General features: G+C 42.5%; 1 protein-coding gene across 9 annotated transcripts in view; it reads left to right on the plus strand.

Annotated features, from left to right (window-relative positions):
- Window positions 1–24,211, plus strand: part of BMAL2 (basic helix-loop-helix ARNT like 2) — a 64,148-nt gene that overhangs the window by 16,315 nt on the left and 23,622 nt on the right. For 7 of the 9 annotated variants that reach the window (XM_075898977.2, XM_075898971.2, XM_075898993.2 and 4 more), the window contains 8 exons: window positions 5,661–5,699; window positions 13,611–13,768; window positions 14,858–14,937; window positions 15,633–15,725; window positions 17,137–17,254; window positions 17,993–18,136; window positions 20,239–20,470; window positions 23,918–24,024. In XM_075898977.2, the coding sequence (XP_075755092.2) occupies window positions 5,661–5,699; window positions 13,611–13,768; window positions 14,858–14,937; window positions 15,633–15,725; window positions 17,137–17,254; window positions 17,993–18,136; window positions 20,239–20,470; window positions 23,918–24,024 (971 nt within the window). The remainder of the gene's footprint in view (window positions 1–5,660; window positions 5,700–13,610; window positions 13,769–14,857; window positions 14,938–15,632; window positions 15,726–17,136; window positions 17,255–17,992; window positions 18,137–20,238; window positions 20,471–23,917; window positions 24,025–24,211) is intronic. The other 2 variants (XM_075899011.2, XM_089769878.1) reach the window with 2 other exon arrangements.

Below are 24,211 nucleotides of genomic sequence, written 5' to 3' on the forward strand. Positions count from 1 at the left end.
GGAGCAGCTGTAGCTCCATGGCAAAAAAACAATTGAAAGCACAAAAACCAACCAGGAAACAAAATGCCATGGTGTCCCACAAAGCAGGTCACTCAAAGCAAGCACTGCAGCAGTTTTGCTGTCGCTATTGGAGGTAGGCAAGCCAGCTGCAGGAGCAGAGCAGTGGCTCTTCAGGGGGATCCCTTGAAGCACATGTCTCTGCAAAGAGCATGCTGCAGGACCCGGAAGAAAAGGCTGCCCCCATACCCTGGGAGAAGTGCTTCCAGGTGCCCTTTTTTTTTTGGCAGAGTGTCCAGGCAATCTGGATGCTCTTTTTCGAAAAAGTGGATCGCTTTTTCGATCCGCTTAGTGTAATCTAAACGCTCTTTTTCGAAAGAGGTTTTTTCGAAAGATACTTTCGAAAAAGCTTCTGTCGAAAAAGGCACGTAGTGTAGATGTACCCTTAGGCTGCGTCTAGACTGGCAAGTTTTTCCGCAAAACCTGCTGCTTTTGCGGAAAAACTTGCCAGCTGTCTACACTGGCCGCTTGAATTTCCGCAAGAGCACTGACTTTCTACTGTCTGAAATCAGTGCTTCTTGCAGAAATGCTATGCTGCTCCCATTCGGGCAAAAGCCCTCTCGTGCAAATGCTTTTGCGCAAGAGGGCCAATGTAGACAACGCAGTATTGTTTTGCTCAAAAAATCCCCAATCGCGAAAATGGCTATTGGGGCTTTCTTGTGCAAAACCACATCTAGATTGGCACGGATGCTTTTCCGCAAAAAGTGCTTTTGTGGAAAAGCATCTGTGCCAATTTAGACTCTCATTTCCGCAAATGCGTTTAACGGAAAACTTTTCCGTTAAAAGCATTTGTGGAAAATCATGCCAGTATAGATGTAGCCTTAGTGTCTGGTTGGGTTGGATGATTAGCTCTTAAACCTAGAACTCTAAAATATGGTCGTGGCACAGTGATGAAGTGGGTAGGAAGTCAGTTAAGTATCTAGACAGAAGTACAAGCGAGGATTTTCTGCTGGACTTCTAAAAAATTTAATAGTGTGACGCATGCTGTTATACTGAGGTTATTTTGTAGACTGCTTCTCTTCCATCCATAGGCAGGTAACATACCTGGGACATCTACAGTGATTGCTTACATAGAAAAAATAATGTTAGAGAAGCTGTACCTTAAGGTATGTTTTTTTTTAATGTAACTTAGCAGCTGGCAGGAAGAAAGAGAGTCAGTATCAGACCAACAAGCTCTCTCTAGACTTCTTTTGGTCTACAGTTTGAGAATCATCATGTTTAATAACAAGGGGGCTGTGCTCCCTTCTTGCTAACTCCCCTCTCAGCTGGCAAAGGTCCAGGGGTGAAGCTGTCCTGGTCTTGACTTCCCCACACCAGGGCCCTGGCTCATTCTTGCTCTTCTTCCACTTCCTTCTCCCTCCTCTCCCTCCCCCCCACCACCGCCCTTTCTTGCCCCTCGTTCCCCCCGCCACCTTTGACCTGCCCTGGCTCTTTCTCGCTGCTCCACCCCAGCTGCTGGGGAGGCCCCGCTGATACTTACTTCTTAAACAATGGTGCACATCTGATCACTAAAACACGTTAATTTACAACTCAGTACAGCATTTTACAATAGCTAAGAGGGCATACTTTATGTAATTTTTAGATAACTTTTATTAATTTAGGAAATAATACATAGTATTCATTACTCCTATGAAGCTGCAGATGCAGCAGCAGTACATTAAGAATAGTAAGAACTAAATCACACAAACACAATAGCATTTACGTTTTATGAATGTAAATCTTAATTGTTATATAAATGTTTCACATTTGCAATTGCAACATTCTGAGTTGCCGGCTGACTGCTGTCATTAAAATTTGAAAATTAAAGTGTGTTAACTCTAACAGAGAAGTCCTCAGAACACTAAATGTACAATGTTCTTAAAACTTCTCATCTTCCCCACTCCTACAGTCATTTAGCTTCATAAACTGAAACAGAAATATGAGTTTTCCTGCTTTTTTCAACTCCTAATTGACTTGTTAGATTTATGATGTGCTGGGCCGTCTTTTCTCTGCTCCTGTGCACATATTTTGTACAAAGTGCTTCTTAGTTTTGTAAAAGTGTAAAGTTCTTCTTTGAGTGCTTGCTCCTATTTTTTCCATTCTAAGTGTGTGCATGCCCACATGCACAGTTGTCAGAGACTTTTGCTTTTGCATTATCTGTAGGGTTGGCTGTGGTGCCCTCAGGAATACTGTGCTCATGTCAATATATCATTAACCACCAGCCTTATACACTCTCGGTTCCTTCTTGCCACCAGTGTGGTAGTTGGTCAGTGCCTTTCTCTCCCTTGCCTGGCAGTTTTGTTTATTGTAGTTTAGTTTTTAAGAAGTTAAGTACTGTAGTTAGTTAAGGTTGCTGGAGGGGACTTTGCCCCAGGCAGGGCATGCCATATTCTTGGATTTTGAACCCAGCACTGACCGTAATTATGTAATAGGCCTATGTCTACTAGCTGCCTGGTGTCTCGGGAAATCATACAGCAAAGAACAGTGTTGCATATATAAGAACTTTCACTCAAGGACACAAAAAGAATGTGACATTCATTTGAGGGCCTTTCTCATAGATGCTGCTCTCCACCCAGTCTTGAAGATGTCCTGGCCAGGCAAAACTTGTGGCACTTTGGCGTTGGTGCACCCCAGCACTGACCCTTTTTGCCAGTGCCCAAGAAAGGGTTAAAAAAAAAAAGTTGGATGTAGCATTGAACAAGATGGACCAACGGGCATTGGATAAAGGACCCTTTTTCCCAGAGAGCAAAGGAATCTCCCAGTGTAGCCATTACCGTGTGCAGCAGTGGACCCACAAAAGCTCCCTACAAGGGCAAGCCAGCCATGAAAGCCCCTAGAAGGCAAGTGAACTCCACCAGTCTCTAGAGCTCAGGCAGAGCTCTGTGTCACTTCCCCTTTGGTCTCTGCATCAGGCCAGGTCATTGGTTTGTCTCCACAGATCGCACTGCACTCCTAGTCTCCACCCTTTTGGTCCAGACTCACCAAGAGGGAAGTGCCAGTCACTATATGATTAGCACTGCTCATCCTCACATTGATCCTCTCCTTGATCACCACCAATGCCTAGACTATGGGGGGTTTTCCTGCATGATGGTGCTTCCCCTGCTCCTGGCTAAATATGGTGGCACAATCAGACACTTTTAATATGCTCTGCACATCTATCCTTGCATATGGTATGCTTTCAGTGCCCAAAGGGGTGCTTAAGATCGCCAAAGCCCTCTGGCAAACCCTATCTTCAATCCTATCCACTTCCAAGAGGGCTGAGAAGTATTTTGTCCTTGCCAACGGATTCAGATGCTTATTCATTCCCACCCCAAGGTCACTTTTTTTTTCCAGTGGCCATCTAGAAAGACCAGCAAGGGTACTCTAGTTCCATCTCCAAAAATAAGGAAGCCAAGAGACTGGACCTTTTCAGAAGGAAAATATATTCCATGGTTAGTCTCCAATTCACAGTTGCAACCCACCAGGCTCTTTTGGGGCGATATAACTTTAATGTTTGGGACTCCATATCCCAAGAAGTGTCCTAAGAATTCAGGGCCCTTGTTGAGGAAATAGCAGTGACTCTGTGTTCTCTCTAGATGGCCTGGGATGCAGCAGATTCATAAGCCAGGGTAGTCGCCTCAGCAGTGGTTGAGAAGTGGAGTTCCTGACTTTGGACCCAGGAGATGCAGTTCTCAATGCAGAATCTCCCGTTTGGTGAAACTGGACTCTTTTGCAGAGCAAACAGATGCAAACCTGCACCGATTGATGGACACTCAGGCCATCCTCTGCTCAGTGAGGTTACAGACACCTCAGTTGGCCAGGAAGCAATTCCGGCCACTCCCAATACCAAGACCATGGCAGCCTCAGCAGGGGTCTACAAGGAGACGGGACAGTAGTTTTAGTTGCCACTCCCTTTTCTCCTCTCATTCACCTGAGCAACCTAGCCCAACGAAATACTGCAGAGATCAGAAGTATGAGTTGTGAGGGTGTGCTTGAGATACTCCTATAATCTGCCTCATTTTTTCCTCAACTGTCTCTCTTCCTATCATTTGGCCTGGTCATGGTCTACTGAGTCCCAGTGCAGATCCCTGGGGGACACTGCTAGTTACCTCTCTCCTTTCTGAAACTGACTCTTTGTTTCCTGTCTTTTAACATTTATCAGTCCATGAGAGGGCCTTGCCTCTTATTTCATGACAGCTTATTTTAATTAAGAGCCTTTAGTGAGTGACCTTATCAAAGGCTTTCTGGAAATCTAAGTACCTATTTCCACTGGATTCCCTTTGTCCATGTGCTTGCTGACCTCAAAGAATGTTATGTGCACAAACATGGAGATGTGTGACACATCACCTCCATATTTGTGCATATAACAAAATTCATTCTGCACATAACTGATCTGTGGTGGTAATAGGGTCAAGGGGTTCAGAGTGTGGGAGAGGGCTTAGTGTTGGGAGGGATTAGAGTTTTAGTTGGGGGTACAGGCTCTGGGGTGTGGCTGAAGCCAAGGGGTCTGGAATGCAGGACCAGTCTCACGGCAGATTGTTGGAGTAGGAGTGCCGTGTGTGGGCAGGAGATAGGGTGTGTGGTCTAGGAGGGAGTTAGGTTGGTGTAGCAGGCTTAGGGCAGCGGATTGGGGAATGAGGTCTGTGAGGGAATTGTAAGGGGCTCTGTGCTGGGGCTGCTCTTGTTTGATGGGTGGGACAAGTTGGCTCCATGCTGCCTCATGGTCATCTGCAGGCACTGCCCCCTACACTCCCATTGGCCAGCGCTTACAATGATGTGGCTCCAACCTGAGGTGGAGAGAGGAATGGCAGTGCATCATCGCCATCCCTCCATCCCCACCAGGAAGCACTGGCCCTGAAAACAGGGGCTTTATGGGCTGCAGCCCCTAAAGTCCATTTCTTAATTTAGCCTTGTTGCTGTGGCCAGAGGAGCACACCTCTCCTCTGGCTGCAACAGCATCCCTGAAGCCTAGCATGGGGTTTATTAGATAGCTGCACAGCCATGCAACTTAGATCAAATCTTGGTGAGGAGGGAAACTGGGACTGGGAGTTAGGGGGAAATTATTCAGATCAGTGACAATGTACCAGTTACAGGATATTTTTACACTTTACATCCTTTTTTGGCAACATTTTTGTATGCTGACCACTTACATTCCATTAGCGAATGTTCACCTTTTTCTCCTAGCTTCTCATGATAGAAGCCAATATGGCTTTGTTTCGTTTATGTCTTTATAGACTAGTATCAATAATGTTACTGTTTTGTTTTGAAAAATGTTTAATTTGTGCTCTGTGCTGACTAAATGGAATCATCCTAAATTGTGTTCGGTTTGTTTTTCTTGGCAATAATATGTGTGTCTTTTAAAAAGAAAAATCCGTGGCATATTTCTCACCAAATTACAAATTTTATGATAGCCAAATGTGGGACCTACACCAGCCATGCAATCCATTATATTAGACTATACTATTTAAGTTTTGTGAACATTCCAAGTTACATTCAATGCACTGTATTATGTTTTGTCCTTGCATTATGGAATGGTTCCTAAAGAATTTTGAGACTTAAAACTTTTCCATTAATGAGCAATACGTCGTTTTATTTTTTTAATTAAAAAGTAATATATAATGTAAAATTGTATTCTGTTTTTCCAGGAGTGAAGATGGAGAACATGTGAAAATTAAATATTTCAGGTATAGTAATTTGGAGAAATACATTTTTCTACTATTTACTGGGACTGAATCTACCAATCTCTGAAATCATAATTCATAGTTTTGTCAAAAGTTTTCGAATACTTATGTTTTCAGTTTACTTACACTAATATATACCTAGTAAAACCAGGAGTTTGAAATTTCAGCATGAGTTTAGAAAAAAAGTTTGTTTATGGCATGTTTAAACTAGAGCACAGCTGTGTAAATTTGAGAATCTAGCTCTGTGACTTGAAGAACTTTATAACTTAACAGTCAGATATTACAACTCCACAATCCACTAATCAGCATGCTTTGAAGTGACAGAAAAAAATGCTGGTCATTCCTTTCTTCTCAGAAAAACTTTAATTGCAAAGTCCTGTTATGTGGTCTAATACTACCAAAATCTTAATTATTGTACAATAACTATGAAAGTATGTTTACTGTTTACTCTGAACTATCAGACATTTGATTTAGTTTGACAATTACTGTTTAGATTTAAAGTGCTCTTTGTAATGTATGGTCCTTGCTACCTATTTTACTTGTTAAACACAAAAATCAGTTCTCAAGGCAAGTGCCATGGTGAGTAGATTTCAGCCGCGCGCCCCGTTTACCGGCAGCACGCACATGCGCAATGCGGCTCTTGCGCAAGCACAGTGCGGGGCTGGCGAGCGGCTTTCACCGCCATTCGTCAAGCCCTGTTAATGAGAATCTGTATATAAATTCTGTCCTTTGTGTATTTTCACATTTTGTTCTTAATTTTGTTATGCATGCAGTTCATGAGAGGAATATTTTAGGGCTTGGTTCCTCCATTGTTGTTTTACAGAAGCTTTGTTGGACAATCTATGAACTTAGTCTCCTCTCCTACCTGGAAATCATAAAACTTTATTTCTTAGCAGCTGAGGAATGCATTCTGCACCATCCAGACCCCTGCATCCATCTACCCCATTTGCAATAACCTACCTATTTACTGGGTTCTCCAGGTGTTGTACAACTGAGGTGGGAACTTCCCCAACTGTCTGGCTACTTACATGTTATAATTTACATTGCTATACATTCTTCTTTGAGAGACATCCCTCTGGTGTTCCAAAGCAGGTGCGCTCTAGCACCACTGACTGGATTCTTCACAGCAGTACCTTGAAGGGCCATGCATGTGCAATAGGATTATGCATGCACAGCCCCCCTTCCCTCAGTTCTTTCTTATCTTCCCCTGCTTAAGATGGAGCTCAGCAGCGTTCTTCACTCATCATCATATCCTGTAGATAAGTAGTTACAATTTCGTTATTTCTTCTCCAATTACCCCACACTTCATCCAAGTTCATCTTCCTTGCCAAAAAAAGGTTTTTTTTCTCCAAGTTGTTCTCCCCTTGTTATTGTTGTTACTGATTACCTTGTGAACAATGTTGGGAACATCAGACTTGAAATGCTGCTCAGCCTATAACAATGCCATGCCCATCTCTGACAGACATTCAAAATGTGTCAGATGTCTCAGCGAGGCCCATGTCCAGCAGGACTGCCAGCATTGCACCAAGCTGAAGGTGGGAATACCCAGAGACAGGGACCTTCGCCTTAAAATGCTCATGATGGAAAAAGCACAACCTCAGTCCTCTGACCCAGGCAAAGAACACCCTGACAAACTGAGATCAGATAAGGGGAAAAAAATCTCCCAAGAAACGTGCCTCATCTCTGACTCCCAAGGCTCCATCACCCAAACGGTGCATAGCTGAAAGATCTACACTGAGGGCTAAAAGGGCACCACGCCTCAGCGACTACGATGCTGTGGGCATCTCTAGAACCAATCGGGCCGTCTCCAAGCATGGGACGCATAGAGCCTGAATCAAACCTACAGGCCTGACTGTGCCTGCCTCACCTACCTCAGGGCCCACTGGTCCATTGTGTAACTAAAGCGGAAATGCCAGTACCAAGGCCTACTGATACAGCACCGCAACAAGTAGCTGCCCCGGCCATTGGTACCATAGCAACATCCGGCAGAGCCGTGACCACCTTGGCACTGCAACACACATCTCTACCAACGACCTCCACCTCTGCACCAGTAGGCACCGTCCACTCCAGCACTAAGGTACTTCCACCCAAGAGACCTGACAGTTAAATGTAGATGAAACTCTGTTCCTCGGCATGGACATATCACCAGTCACAGCAGCACCCAAACATGCCTCTTTGCCCAAGCTATTATCTTGTGATGACAGTGACAATGAGGAAGTAATATTTTTGTCCCAGCTGTCGCCTGGCCCTAAGATATCAGTGCCTTCAACCCATCCCAGCTTAAGGCACTGAATTGGCACCGACATTCCTCCCTGGGGCCCACGCCCATGGATGCCACCATCTATGCCTTACACTTCCCATTGGCAATATTGGAGCCCATTGACATACACAAAAAAAGAGGGAAACTCAGCCTGTCCCTTTTCCTCCACCACAGTCTCCATCAGGATGCAACAGGAGACGGTGGAGCCACAGTCCCTTGAGTTGGACCCAGATACGTCCCCTGTTATGAACTTGTCCTTCTTACCTGACAAGGCAGTAATGTCTCCACCTCCCACTGCAGCTAACAACTTCACATCCTTTCAGGATATTCAAGAGGGTAGCAGCTGACCTTAACATCGCCGTGGAGGAGGTCACAGAGATGCAGCACAACCACTCCATTGGCTAAGATTCGACCCATAAATCCTGCCATTATGGATCTTGCCAAGACTATCTGGCAGACCTCTCCCACTATTCCATCTACCTGTAAGAGGGCAGATAGAAAGTGCTGTTTCCCCAAAGGAGTCTGAATTTCTCTTTACCCACCCACCCCAAATTTTGTGAAGGTGGAGACGGCTCATCAGAGGAAATAAGCAGCACCAGCTCTGCTCCATCCCGGCTGATAAAGACAGCAAGCGACTTGCATTGTTCAGCTAGAAGGTTTATATATCATCCACCTTGCAATTCATAATCACTAATCATGCGGTGCTGCTCAGCGTATATGACTTTAACAGATACTCAAAATAGAACACCTTTATTGATAATATATCGGAGGTGAAGAAACAACAATTGAAAGCAGTCATTGCAAAGGGCCATGCAATGTTACGGATAGCTCTACAAGCTGCTCTTGATGCTGCAGATATGACCACAAGTTTGACAGCAATGGCAGTGGTCATGAGACGAGCCTCATGGTTCAGCTTTTCAGTGTTTCCTCGCAAGATACAGTTAACTGCAGAGGATTTACCGTTTGAGGGCGAGAAGTTGTTTTTGGCTAAAACCAACAATGTCCTTCACTCCATGAAGAATTCCAGGGCGACACTCCATTTTCTTGGTATCCATACACCTGCAACCAGGAGGAGACAGTATAGATACCAACCTTGCTCTAGACCAAGGTTTGCAGCATACATGTATCAGCAGTAATGACAGGACCACCAACTACAATGCCAACATGGTCGTGGCAGGCAGGCATGTAGATGAAGCCACAACAACAACAATATAAGGAAATTTTTGGCATCTGTTGAGGGACTGAAAATGATTCTACCTGGTCCAGAGTTGTCAATAAATTATAAGACTTTTAACCATCTCCTTCTACCCTTTTACACCAACTGGCAGGGCATAACATCAGATAGATGGGTGCTACAAACTATCCACTTAGACGGCATCCCCTTTGTCTCCATCCCTCTTCAGGGACCTCTCTCACAAGGCCATCCTAAGAAAGGAGGTTGATCATCTACTCTGGTAGGGCACTATAGAAGCAGTGTTATGTCCATACAAAGTACACGAGAGATCTTTTCAAGGGAAGAAGGCAGTACGCCGCATTTATTGAGAATGCAACAGTTAGCATATGCTTTTCCGTCTCTCACACACATACACACTCCATGCACACAGTCCTGCCAGTCAATGTTCGTTACCAATCCAGATTTTGGATCAATCTAGTGGCCAGCCAGACTTATCGCAGAGGGGAGCTGGGCTTTGTCGGTTGCGATCTGAAGCTCCGTGAGCTGGTGACAAGACGAACCCAAAGTCCCATGGCAAAGCACCCTGCTCTTATAATCCTCTTTTCTCTGTTGAAGTCTATGGATTTCGCTGTGTCAGTTTGTGATCAGTCACTCCTTAATGGGTGTTATCTTTTGATGTTAACATCCCAAAACACCCCCGAGAGGGTCATCCTGTCCTGCAAATGTTAATCAATTGTGTTAATCAATTGTCGTTGGGGTGCCAGCCTTCACCTTCGAGTCGTCAGTCTGCCCCTTCTTAATCACTGATGGTTCTTTGGCATCCTGGAGTCTCTTCGCCCCCCCTCCTCTCTTGACCATGTGGCCTTAACAACGGCCTTCACACCTTATCTTTTTCTGATGCATACATTCCTCATTCACACAAACAGTCTGTTGCAGAGACCTTCAAAGCTATACAAACAGCAGTGTTTTATATTGAGCAAAAGCAAAAAGCATTGTAAATTAAACCTTACTAAGTCTTGTAATCAAAACAGTTCACATTGAAAGCCCGGGCCTTCAACATTCTTCTAATCTTATTAATATAGACACAATACAAGATCCCATCTTTTACTTACTAAACCTTAAAACAAAGAAAGCTTATTTACTAAATCTTAAAACAAAGAAATGTATATTTAACTAAAGGGCCTAGTGGTCTGTCCCTGCCTTAACATCAGTACAGACCACTGGCAGTCTGTCAGATGCGTTTCTACCAATGAGGGTGTCTGGTAGGATGAAATTAAGTCATACATTACTACATTACTAAACCTGAAATATAAATATAAAATCCCACTCCTACAGAATTCCCACATGGATACAAAGGGAATGGTTTTTACTTGCACTATTTTCTCACACAGAAAAAGAATGGGAGGTGGCACCCAATTTTAGATCTTAAAGCAGCCCTCAACAAATTTGTAAAAGGGAAAAAATGGAAGATGGTAACGTTGACCACCATTATTCTATCTCTGGAGCTGGACAATTAGTTTTCATCTCTCGATGTACAGGATGCCTACTTCCATGTTATGATTCATACTGCTTCATAGGTGTTTTCTCTGTTTCATCCTAGGTACCCAACATTACCAATATACAGACCTACCTTTTGGACTCTCCCCGGTATTGAGAGTTTTGTCCAAGATGCTTGTCATAGTCACCTCCCACCTGAGGAAACAAGACATCATTATCTTCCCTTACCTTGATGATTGCTTCCATTGAGGCAAAATCCAAATTAGATGCTTGTTGAAACACTTACCTGGTTATGACATGCTTCCACTCTCTGAGCCTGTTAATAAACTAAACAAAATTAGTGCTCACACCAACACAATTCATATACAGTTCTTCGGAGCACAGCTCAATACCCTGCTGCAAGACAGATTCTTAAAAATCCACAACCTGGTTATCAAATTGCGTTTGATGCCACAAGTCACAGCTCACAACTGTCTCCACCTACTTGGCCATATGGCATCATGCAACCCAGTAGTCTCTTTATGTAGAGCCTTCAAGGCTGGCTCAGTGCTGTCTCTAAGCCAGTGGTCTCCAACCTTTTTAAGCACAAGATCTGTTTTTGAATTTAAGTCAGTCCAGGATCTACCTCAAACCCAAATACCTCTGCTCCACCCCTTTGCTGAGGCCCCGCTCTCCTCACTTTTGAAGATGGGGTACAGGAGAGGGGGACAGAGAGATATCAGTGCCCCCCTGTCTCTGTCTCCCCACTCTGCACAGCAAGCAGGAAGCAGGGGCAGCTGAGCAGGGGTAGGAGGGCAGCTAAAGTGCCAGAGCTTGATAGCCTCCCAGCCAAACCAGTCAGGATCACCTGTCAGATGCTCCAAGATGTACCAGTAGATCCTGATCTACTGGTTGGTGACCCCTTCTCTAAGCCAAATCAACACTCCCTCACCTCAGCCTGTCCATTCCAAAAGTGCAATACTATGGTGGACAAAAACAGACAACCTGTGTAGAGGTCTCCCTTTCCAAACACCAGAACCCTTGGTGGATGCCTCTCTCATAGATTGGAGGGTGCACATCAAGAGGTCCACAACTCAGGGTTTATGGATACTAGTAGAACAGGATCTCCATATAAATGTCCTCGAGCTCAGAGTTGAACCGTTTGCCTGCCAACGTTTTTTACCAGCAATATCCAGCAAACATGTCCAAATATATACTGACAACATTGTCTGCATGTTTTATATAAACAGGCAAGGTGTTGCCCGTTCCCATGCCTTATGTACAGAGGCTATTACCCTGTGGAACTGGTGCCTTGCTCATGGCATCGCCATAAGTGCATGTCATCTTCTCGGTGCCTTAAATACCACTGCTGATGCAGAGCTCTTGCAACAATCTTCAAGCAAAGGGGATGCCCTCTGATAGACCTTTTTGCCACAAAGGTAAACAAAAATTGTCCCCTGTACTGCTCCAGGGCTGGCATTGGCAAGGTCTCCCTTGGAGATTCCCTCATTCTCAAATGAAACCATCACTTACTATATGCTTCCCTATTGATTCCCCTTCTCAACAGAACAATTCTCAAGATAAGGAGGGACAAGGTGAGGATCATTCTTGTAACCCAATGCTGTCCCTGGCAGCCTTAGTTCCCTTTCTGGAAAAGAATGGCCCTGTGTCCCCTAATCCATTCAATCCAAAGCTCCTATTTCAACCAGGGCTCTAGACTTGGCACCTGCAATTTCTCAGACTCCATCTAAAAGCCTGCTAACTAGATGGCTTTCAGGGATAGAGGTGCAGTGCTCAAGTCAAGTACAGAACGTATTTCTACACAATAGGACTCCCTCAACTCGAAAGACATATAGGCTACGTCTAGACTGCAAATCTCTTTCGAAAGATATTTTTGAAAAAGCCTTTCAAAAAAGAGTGTCTGGACTAAAACCAGTACTTTCAAAAAAGCAAGCCACTTTTTCGAAAGAGAGCACCCAGGCAGTCTGGATGCTCTCTTTCAAAAAAGCACAGTGTGCATTACATAGCATCTTTTTTTCGAAAGCGCTTTTGAAAAAAGGCATTCTTCCTCGTAAAACAAGGTTTTCCGCAGTCGAAAAAACTGCCGCATTCTTTTGATTTACTTTCGAAAGAACACGGCAGCCGTCTAGATGCAGGGGATGTTTTTTCAAAAAAAGGCCCCTTAGTCTAGAAACACCCATAGTGACAAGTGTTAGAAGAGATGGCTGCCTTAATGGTAGATCCCTCATATATTCCATTCTTCAAAGATAAAGTTTCTCTATACACCCACCTGAAGTTCCTCCCCAAAATACACTCATCCTTCCATATCAATCAGACAATTCACCTGCCTGTATTCTTTTCCAAACGTCATGCCAATATTTTGAAGCACAAATGCATACCCTTGATGTACACAGGGAGCTTTCTTTTGACATCCATAGAACACAAGGCCTTTTAGAGCTTCACCTAGGCTGTTTATTTCTATAGCAGAACGCAGTAAAAGACAGCAGATATCATCTCAGAGATTACCATATTGGATTTCTGACTGCAGCAGAGTTTATCACCATAACCAATTATCACCACCTATCTTGCTACATGCCCATTCCGCCAGGGCTGTTGTCACATCAATAGCTTATCTCCGCAAGGTTCCCATTGAGGGCACATGCGCTGCGGCAACATGGACCTCCGATCAAATATTCGCCAAACGCTACACACTTTTGCAGTGACCTCTCTTCAACTAGAATGGCCAAGGCGTCTTATCTATGGTGTACTTACCAAATAAAAATTTGACCTCACACCATTTTTCATGAGTAGCTGCTGCATATTTTAGGTCAATTAGGTGACAGATTAGCTGTCAAATATGTGCATTGTATATAAATTATTTCAGTATGGTCGTATTTCTCACAATACAATCTGTCCCCCTGATGAAGCTGAAGCATAGCAAAGAGCAAAATCTAGAGAAAAATGTACGTTTTTTGAACTTTGATTAAAATACTTTTCTTCTTAGAGAAGCTCATAGTCAAACAGAAAAACGAAGAAGAGATAAAATGAATAACTTGATAGAAGAATTATCTGCTATGATACCTCAGTGCAATCCTATGGCACGTAAATTAGACAAACTTACAGTATTACGAATGGCTGTACAACATTTCAAGTCATTAAAAGGTAAATTAAAAACTGATCTTATAATTCCCTGTTTTATTGGGACTTACACAATAGCATTTCATTACAATTACATAACAAAGGTTAGCTGTTCTGCTCATGCAGTCCCCCCTTGAGCTACCATGGCACAATCCCTATTGCTGGGCTGTCCCACATGGGCTGCCCTGGCCCTAGCTAGGTTTCTGGGCTGCCTCTGCTCCGCTACCATGGTCTTGCTACTGCCGCCAGGCTGCTAAAGCCCTGGACCCACTACCACCAGCCTTGTTGTGCGTGGGGTTCTCAGCAGCTGGCCCTCCTGCCCCAGGGCTCTCTCGTTCAGCAACATCTGTGGTCCTACCGGACCATGGATGCTGCCAGATGCAAGAGAGCCCCAGGTTAGGGAGATACAACTTGTATTTAGGTCATATTCTTAATACGTACTGAATAATCATTCTGAAATGAAAATCAGAGTTCTATACATAAGTGATGCAAAATCAAGTTGGTGATGTTACAGACAGTTATTTTGGCTTTTCTCAGTTTATTTAGTATTATCCAATTTGGGGAAGGGAAGATGCAGTGGGGCTTTGGAATAGAGCGATGGTAGAGGGCTTCTAGGGGGAAGTTCGGTTAGAGGTACAGGTTGGACTTCCCTGGTCCAGCACTCTCAAGACCTGACTGGTCCCAGATGAGGGATTTCTCCGAACCAGGGGAGGTGATTTCAGCCCCCTGCTCTGGCCCCCACTCCTTGCCTGCTCCTTCCTCTCCCCCCCCTCCCCCCAACCAGGCTTCCTGGCTCCTCTGGCAGCCCAGCTGAACTGTGCACTGGCTCCTGCTCCCCCAGCCCAACTGAGGGGGGTATATAATGTTCTGGGGTGTTTCTCCTGAACTTGTTTGCTTCAGCGGCAGTCTGGAATTCCTGAGATGAGGGTATGACTCTTTAATGAGTTACTGATTAAAAGAAAAATGAAAGTACGTTCCAGTATGAAAAGCAGTTTTTTATGGTTAGAAAGTACTGAGTGCATGTTCTGTGTGTAAATTTGATTAAAGTGCAGTCTTATTTGTAAAGGAAACTTAAAGGATTAACATTTATAAATAAAACTTTCTGTTTTACAGGCTCTACCAGTTCTTATGCAGAAGTCCAGTACAAACCTTCATTTTTGCAGGATGGTGAACTGAGACAGTTAATCCTTAGGGTATGTGAAAAGAAACCGTATATCAAGCAATGGCCTCTTTAAAACCTGGTTTAACTTTAATTTTAGTTGACTGCAAAGGGCTTTTCCTCGTATTCCTTCCTTCAAGTCAATGCTTTGATATCCTTGCTAAGACTCAGTCTATAAACTCTAAAAATAGTTTATTTTTATGCACAGGATTTTTCTTTAAGAGCCATGGAAGATGTGTGTGGATATGTTTCTCAATATCCAACTGTGTGCTCTTTTACAGAAAACCTCTTTCATTTCCATGAAATATGCCTGCACTTTTTCAACATTTCATTTTGGTTTTCAGAGTATACATGTCAGTCACTGGAAGATCTGGAAATCACCCTATGAAAGCAGCTGTTTTTACTTACAATATTTTCTTATCACATTTTCATTTGCCGTAGTTTACCTGTTCTATTGCATGTAATAATACTCTTTAGCTAGAATCTGTAAAATATCTCTAAGTTAATCTCTTCTACAGCTAAGCTGCCTTTTCCAAAATCCATTTTTATTTTTTGCTGCATGTATGTCATGGTCTGATTGAATATTTGACATCATTTTAATTTCTTCATTTAATAAACTTGAATTTACCTAAGTATTGAGTTGCACAATTATACTGTCCAGCATCAGTTAATATACTCATTCTCAATAGTGTGGTATGATTTTATAAAGACCAATTCTTATATTTATAGGCTGCGGATGGGTTCCTCTTTGTGGTTGGATGTGACAGAGGAAAAATTCTTTTTGTCTCTGAAACAGTCTGCAAGATACTTTATTATGATCAGGTCAGTTTTTATTAAAACGAAATTAGTTTCTGAATAATGTGTTTGGTTTTGTTATAAATATCATTCCTTGTGCACGATTTCTTTAAGTCTTTTGGCTTTAGCTTCCTCTTCAACGCAATTATTCCAAAGGTTTGCTACTCTGAAATTTTAAGATTTTGCAACTAAAGTGAACGTTTCTGACCTAATTACTGACTTCTGATTTCAGGAAATAACTAATCTTCAGGTAATAATTTATATACTAACCTACAAGAAGAATATGTTTTGAAGATGTTCTTGTTTCCAGCTTTTATTGACAGATTTGGGCTTTCAGATGGTGAACTGTTATTTTGAATTTTAAAACCAGTACTTCAACAGTGCAAATAAATTGAAACTTAGCTTGGTAATTGCATAGTTTCAAAGATTTTAAGAGTGAATGTTCATGCACTGACATTTATGGTGTTGTACAGGTTGGATCTCCCTAGTCTGGCAACCTCAGGACCTGAGTGGGCCTGAAGGAGGGAGTTTGTCAGACATGGGGAGGTCAATTCCGGTCCTCTCTGCTGACTGACTCTGGGCTCTCCTAGGGGTCCGTCAGCAGACCCAACTGGGCTCCCTGTCCCCAGGCTCCACAGCCAGCCCCTGGTACTGGGCTCCCAGTTCTTCTCTCTGCCCCCAGCTTCCTGGGGCACTCTGTTCTAGGATATATTTGGTCCGGCAACGTCTGTGGTCCTGCTGGACAATGAATGTTGCTGGACCAGAGAATCCCGGACCAGAAAAGTTCAACCTTTAGTAAGGAAACCAACCCATCTAGACATTTTAGTTCAGGGGAAGGAGAATGAATGAAGACCAATCTAGTGCATGTAATGATTCTCTTTTGCCAAGATGCAAGCTATTTTCCTGGATATCTCTGGCCTGAGCTGCCTTGCCCAGTGGCTGATGAGTAGTTTTTTGAGCTCTTTGTGCCACCACATCTGCTTTTAAACCCCCTCCACTTTTCCATTTTTCCTCATAGCATTTTAGAGTTTAAACGAGGTTGTCTGCCCCCGTACTCTTCTCTAGTCAGCAATAAGAAACACCTTAACCCTTAAATTAAAAACTGAAAGATAGGAAAACAGCATGAATGAATATTTTCCAGTTTCACTATTGAACTTAACAGGTAAGATATAAGTGCATTTCTACCACAGTGTTTTTTTATTAATTTCTAGTGTGTCCATATAATTTTGACTAAAATACTGAAACAAAATTAAGAATTTAACAAAGATTTGTTTGAAAGTAAAGTCAACAGATAAATGTTACAATTTAGACAGAATAATTCAGGTATCTGGAAATTCTGGCCTATTCTAAAACCATCTAAAAAATTAAGTTCCTTGGTGAGGAGATGCAGAATAGAGCATATAATGCACAGCTTCTAAATTAATATTTTTCCCACTAGGCCAGTTTGATTGGACAAAGTTTATTTGACTACTTGCATCCAAAAGATGTTGCCAAAGTGAAGGAGCAACTATCCTCTTCAGATGCTTCACCAAGAGAAAAGCTTATAGATGCTAAAAGTAAGAGTCTATTTAGATATATTCAGATTTTTAATGTAATGTCTCCATTTGCTTTTAAGTTCAGTTATATAATTTGTACAAACAAAACATGTTTGAATGCATACTTCTGCTTAGAGTACACTAATAAGTTGAAAATTACATCAGAAAGGAACTCATTTTAGGTAATAATGCTTGAAGTTTACATTGTTAGACATTTACCAAGAATTGGTATGAACTTTTTTTTTAACCAGGCATGCTACTTTTTTTTCTTGTATTTGATAGGTCTTGTCAATACAAAAGACCTGATGTAGTCGAGCATGGGATAAAATGCTTCAATATCAAGAATCACTGTCTTCTCTGAAAATGCTAAGTGTCAATCCTAATTTAACCAAGTCTTATTTTGCTAGTATGGAGAACATTATGTACTTGCAGCTGATCACTATTTCATAGTGATTTTTATGAGCAGCTTTGCAACTTCCCCCCATACCAAATATAAATGGAAAGATTTTAAACGCTTAATTTACTAAATAAGATTGCATAGCACTGAATGGTATATTAGCATACTTAATTAGTTTCCACTTTTTGACAATCATGTTTTGTTCATCTTATTTAATGCATTTAAGGTTTTTTTTTTAGTAAATAGTATGTGCAAAAATTTAACAGGCAGTAAGGAAATTGGGATAATATATTAATGATTTAAATCACAATGTTTTATAGTCCAATGATCTTTTTCTGACTGTCTTCTTAAACTTTTACAAGCTGGCTTGCAAGTACATATGGATTTTCAAGCTGGGTCAGCTCGATTTCATTCTGGTGCTCGGCGTTCCTTCTTCTGTCGGATAAAGTGTAGTAGGATCACAGTCAAGGAGGAAAAGAAATGCTTGCCCAACTCAAAGAAGAAAGGTATGTCCAAGTGTGATTGAGTTGGAGGTTTTCTATTTTTAAACATTATATATTTAAATTCTGAATCGGTTATAAGCTCTGTGTAGTTATCAATGACTTCACAGAATAATTGTAGGGAATAAGAGGTACATGATAAGACCATGTTTGATCTCTAAAAAACTCGGCTTAGTTATCCCCTTAGAAAAAGAAAACAGAGATTTAGGTCATTGCTTGTAAGTGTATGTGCAATTCTTACGGGATCTTGAATCCTGAAGAGAATTGCTGAATGGAGCTGGAGCAGTGCAAAAGCATAGGAGTAGGAATAAGAAGAAATATCTATTGCAGAGTTCGTTATTAATAGGGTTGCCAACTCTGCTGTTTTCGAGAGGATAGGTTAAGTGATGAAAAAAATCACCCCTCCCAAATACATTGTTGTTGTATTTACATATCAGGTATGATTTCTCTTTTATTATAAAACCTACTAAAGTTCACTATTCAATATGCAGCCCCTAGAAATTAGAGATACAAGGTGGATGAGGTAATATCTTTTATTGAATCAGCTTCTGTTGAGAGAGAAGCTTTTGAGCCACACAGAACTCTTATTCAGTTCCTGAATTGAAAACTGGTTTTTCACTAACAGAAGTTGGTTCAATAAAAGATTATTACCTTCCCGTTCCATCTCTTTAATTCTTTAGTATATTTATGACTGATTTACATGACCGCTTTTATAGCTGTTTTTGTTTCTATGAGTGATAGTAAACACTTGTCATATTTTTGTTGTACTTGGTCACTTTATTTAAACAACTTTTGTTTAGATTATATTAAACATAGATTTTTTTCAAGGCTTACTGAAATTGTCAGAGATTCCAAAGTTTGTCATTTTTATTTTAAATGTAAAACTCTTTTTGTTGCGATTAACCATGGAGCTATTTTAATTTACTCTCTTTCCCACAACATTTATTGTCAACTCCTGACCATATTGAAGTCAGTGGCAAAAATCTTATTGACTGTAATGGGGCCAGGATTTCCTTCTTAAACTTGCATGCAGGAGACACTTGCAATTTGTGGAATTGCTTTTCGTGGTTCTACGTGTTTGCAGCGGTTTCCCTGCCTGGGAGGAGGATACGGGGGTTGGGAGCCAAAGGGAACTCATCCCAGTTCCCGGCCCCCCACAATAAGTTCCCCATGGTAGTCAGGAACCATGGTGAGTTTGGCAGCTGTGGTGAGTTCCCCGCAGCTCCCAGCAGCTTTGGTGACTTCCCCGCCACTCCCATCTTCCGCGGTGTGTTCAAGAGCTGCAGGGAGCTCACCTTGAGGACCAGAGGCCGTGGCCTCTAATATTCACGAATTTCATCTGTCGCAATGGAACGCATCCACTGCAAACGGTGAGGGTTTCCTGTGCATCAGTACTTAGGGAAAGAATGACTATCTAGACATGTCCCAGAAATCATGTTGATATACCACTGGAAATGGCTTTGCCTTTCATTTTCCCAAGGTAGATAAATTGAGTTGCATGTATTTTACTTTGGACCAAAGCATCTTTGTATAGGACTCTAAAAACAGAGCTCCTGTCTGCAGTGCATGGACACCAACAATCCCTTGGCACTTTTTAGAACGATAAAGGTTTGTACCAATGTCTCTGGGCAAAATATCCCCATCTGCTCCTTTTTGGGTAAAATGATGGTAGTCTGCTTAGCTGCAGTCCTGCATCCATATCATGGTGCGTGTACTGATTCCTGAATGTCACACACTAAAACAGGGAGAGATCCACTGAGATAATTGCAATATGTACGATAAATTCAAGAAACAGAAAATTCAAGCTTTTACATTTTGCTGAAAGGTTAGTCTTGGTAATTACACTAAGAATCATATCTCAGTCTCTTTGACTAAGATTAGGATATTCAAGTTACAGAATGTCTCTTTAGCCTAATGTAATTCATGGTACAAAAGAAACTGCATAAAATGTTTGCAGTAAATGAAAGCAATCTGTATTAGTAAACAGTTGGTTTCATTTTCTGGTGTGAAAACATTTAAGACACTAGTTAATGACATTATTTACAACTCTGTAGAGTTCAGACCTTAATTTGCATTTGGGAATTTAACTCCTTTTCTACTTTAATCAGATCACAGAAAGTATCGTACAGTCCACTGTACTGGCTATCTGAAGAGCTGGCCTCCTAGTGAGGTGGGAGTGGAAGAGAATGATGCAGAAAAAGGCAGAAGTAACTGTCTTGTTGCAATTGGGAGATTGCATCCTTATATTGTTCCACAAAAGAATGGTGAGATAAAGGTCAAGCCAACAGAATTTGTTACACGCTTTGCCATGGATGGAAAATTTGTTTATGTAGACCAGCGGTAAGCATTTTGTTCTTTTATTATAGAAAGAGTTGATAGCCACTCCTTATATAAGTTTCTTGATGCTTTCTGTTACATAGACAAAGCTAGTTGAGCAGGAAGCTCCTAAGTATGTAGGCTCATATAAAAAGTTATCTTACACTAACAAATTTACTGACCAGATTAAATCACACATTATAGTGTTATCATGCTTGCTAAGGGATGTATTGCTTACTCCCGGTCTGGTGCCTCCTCATGGTCACTCTGGGAATTAGTTTGAGGCTGAGGCCCCTACCTTTGTCATATGCCATCACACTGTCTCTCTGGTCCCAGGAAGCACAGCATCCTCTTTGTGACTCAGCCTTTCCTCTTTCCAGGATACAGTCCCACAAATCTGTCACTCCCACTGTGACCCAGACAGTTTTCCAGTTCACTGCCCTACATCTGCTCTATGCCCGGCCATCAATGGCTGATACGAAAATCTGGCACCTCAATCCAGGAGTTCTTAACTTTCCTCTCCAGCCCTCTCCTTCCCTGGACTATTTCCTATAACTCCTGGTTTCCCTCTTTGCCCTGAATGTACCAGTTGCAAACCCTCCTCCCTCTTCCTAGGGGGTAACTGCTGTCTGCCTTCCTGCAATCTTTTCTAGCAGTCCCTATCTGTTCCCAGCTTCGCAGCTATATAGGCTCTTTCTGTTTCTGCACAGGTAAGCCACTGCCTCCAGCCTCTAAAGCACTCCTGTTTGCAGTCTAATTAGCTAATTGAACCCACGTGGCCAATTTAGCTCTTACAGGGCCAGTGTGGGGAGCACACAGATCATAATGCTTTAAAACTAATTAATCAAAAATCTCAAATTAGAATTTGAGAAAATTAAGCATAAGTATCAGCAGTTAGCATTTAACCAGAAAATCATTAATTTTATTTCTTATCATTTAAATGAGTTGCATGAATTTTTCCAACAAATTATTTAATATAGCTGTCCTCACTCTACATCCAAGATACGTTCCAAAAAACTTGAACTTATAGTGAAACAACTTAAAGCAGGGAATTTTTTTCCCATGGCTGACTTCCATTTGAACAAATTGAGGGGAGAGAGTTTGTGCGATTTAAGAACTGGGAATGGGAGGACTTACAATTCATTAGTTCCGATAGGCGTCAAAGACTTTAGTGTGGAATGGATGTATACTGGGGCAACTTAAAGTGGGGATGCCCTGTAAGCATAAGAGTTTGTCCATGTGTTAACTAATTTATTTAAAACAAACATTTCATAATATAGACTCAGTTGTCAGCTTTTCTTATTTTATGACTCATTACTTAAAGTAGAAATGCTGTAGGGTTGCTTTACTGTGCTATGTCTATACAATTCTGTCTCTCATCTGTGAGCACAAAGCCTTTTAATATAGAAAAAAGTAATTGTTTAAACACCATTATTCAGTGGGGCCATCTGATTCACTGGGGCCCAGGGCAAGGTTGCGGGGCGGCTCTGTGCCCCCAAAAGTGGTGGGGCCTTGTGCAGAAGGGGGTGGGTCTGGGGTTAACTTCCCCTAGGCAGCCCTCAGCACTGCCCACAGCACCAATCAGCCATCAGCGCTCTCCGGGACAGTTGCTCCCTTTGCTTCCTCCACCCCCATTACTATTATTTAAAGCAGGGGTCTCCAAACTACGGCCCGCGGGCCGGATGCGGCCCGCGAGGCCCTCTCATCCGGCCCGTGGAGACCTTTTTGTCTGGCCCCACCTTCTTCCGCGTGCCGGCGAGATTATCCCTGAGGCGCTCTCGGTTTAAACTACGTTTCCCAGAAGCCCTTTCGATGCCGCCGTTTCAGGCCCTCTCAACCCAGATTGGGCGGGGTCACGCATTGTGGGCGGCACCAACCGGAGCCAATCAGGCGGAGGGTGGCTGCGGCGGTGGAAGGAGAGAGCTTGAGTCCGAGCATTGGTGTCAGCGGGAGAAACGGATTCGCAGGCGGCTGCGCGAGGCCCCAGCGCGCGCACGGGACAGCAGGTAGCCCAGGTCAGGGACGGCTCCGCGTGCCGCTTGGCCGGGCGGGCGAAAAAGGGGGGTCTCGAAGGCGGGCTCCGGATCAGACCCGGCGGCAGAGGATCGCGGGAGGCTGGACGGAGGGGAGGAAACCCGACGGTGGTTTCTCAGGGGCTAGGAGCGAGGGGCTACTTCTCCGGGGGCGGGGCTGAGGAGCTGGTGCCCATTGCAGGAGGCGGTCTGGTTGCTGTGGCACAGCCTCTGGGTGACGCTGTGCCATGCCTAGCGCGCTGCCCTGGTCCCTGCAGTGCGCCCTGAAGAAACATCCCTCTCTCTTCCACGTCTGGTCTCTCTCATCCACAACCCAGAGCAGCACCGCCCTGCCGGGTATCAGTCTGTGGGAGCATTGGGCACTGCTTTCCAACTTCCTTTACCAAGTGATAACGTGTCTGCTTTCAAACCAGCTTTTCCCATTAAAATGCATGCCCCTTGTTCCATGGGGCTATGTTACAAATTGTCACCTCATTCCCTGCATGATAGGAGAGCGATCACATCTCTTCAAGTGTGAGTGTCTTAGGCTGAACATATTTCCAGGATTATGTTGCTTACAATTTTCATCACATTGCTCAGGTGGAAATGAGTTCTCAGCAGTTTCCCCGTTCTGGAGCCCCTCCTGCAGGACTAGGACAAGCACCACCCCCAATTTCAAACAGTGATTTCTAAAGCCAGAAATGTCTGCTATTTTGGCATCCAGGAAACAATTTCACCATTCACACTAATACAGGTGTTCATGTGTAGTGTATCAATGTGTTATTAAATAATAACTGAATAAAATAATATTAAATAAATAATTAAAAACAACATCCATGTTTTGATTGTTTTTTATTTGGACCTCAAGTGTGTAGTCGGCCCCCGAACTGCTGTTTGATAGTTAATGCGGCCCTCGGGCAGAAAAGTTTGGAGACCCCTGATTTAAAGTAATACTGATTTGTAACACTTTGATACCAACCAAAGTGCTTCATTCTTACTAGAAGAGTTTAAAGTGGTAACTGTTAAAATATATTCAGTTTTTTTTTAAAGAAATCCCACTGTGTAATGAATGTAAATAATTTATATCAGCCTTTTTTCTGTATGGTGAGCTAGCTTGTAGAACTAAGTGCAGAATTTCATAAATGTCAAAATATGCCCATAATACAAATATTCTCTGCAAAATAGGGGATTGAACTATTTTGTGTCTGATGGTGCTGACTAACATAACAATGTTAACATCCTGTTGCTATTGCAAATAGATTCAAGGTAATCTGCTACTTAACTGATCATTTATATTATACATGCTTAGATCTGTACCTGTTGTAGTAGAATTTTGTTTTCAAATACAAAACATTTTTCCCCTTTAAATGTGCTTGTTCTGTTTTGTATGATATTGGCATAAGATGCTAAAGAAGGTGTTTTAATTATGTGTGAATCCTCTCTTCTTATTGTATAACAGCGCAACAGCAATTTTAGGATATCTGCCACAAGAGCTTCTAGGAACTTCTTGTTATGAGTACTTCCATCAAGATGATCACAGTCATCTAGCTGATACACACAAAGCAGGTATGAAATTCTTTAATTTTCCCTACGTAAATTACATACAAACACTATGTGAAAAGAAAATTGTCAAGTAGTCAAGAGCTAGGAAATAGAAATAAGGCCTTTGTGTGTATATGCATTAAGTATTGCTGTCCGGTATCTTAAACACAAGAGAATATTCTTTCTCTTCCCTTAGCCCTCTGTCTCAGTC

This window comes from Pelodiscus sinensis, chromosome 1, assembly GCF_052426305.1.
Source record: "Pelodiscus sinensis isolate ZL-2025 chromosome 1, ASM5242630v1, whole genome shotgun sequence".
NCBI lineage: Eukaryota > Metazoa > Chordata > Testudines > Trionychidae > Pelodiscus > Pelodiscus sinensis.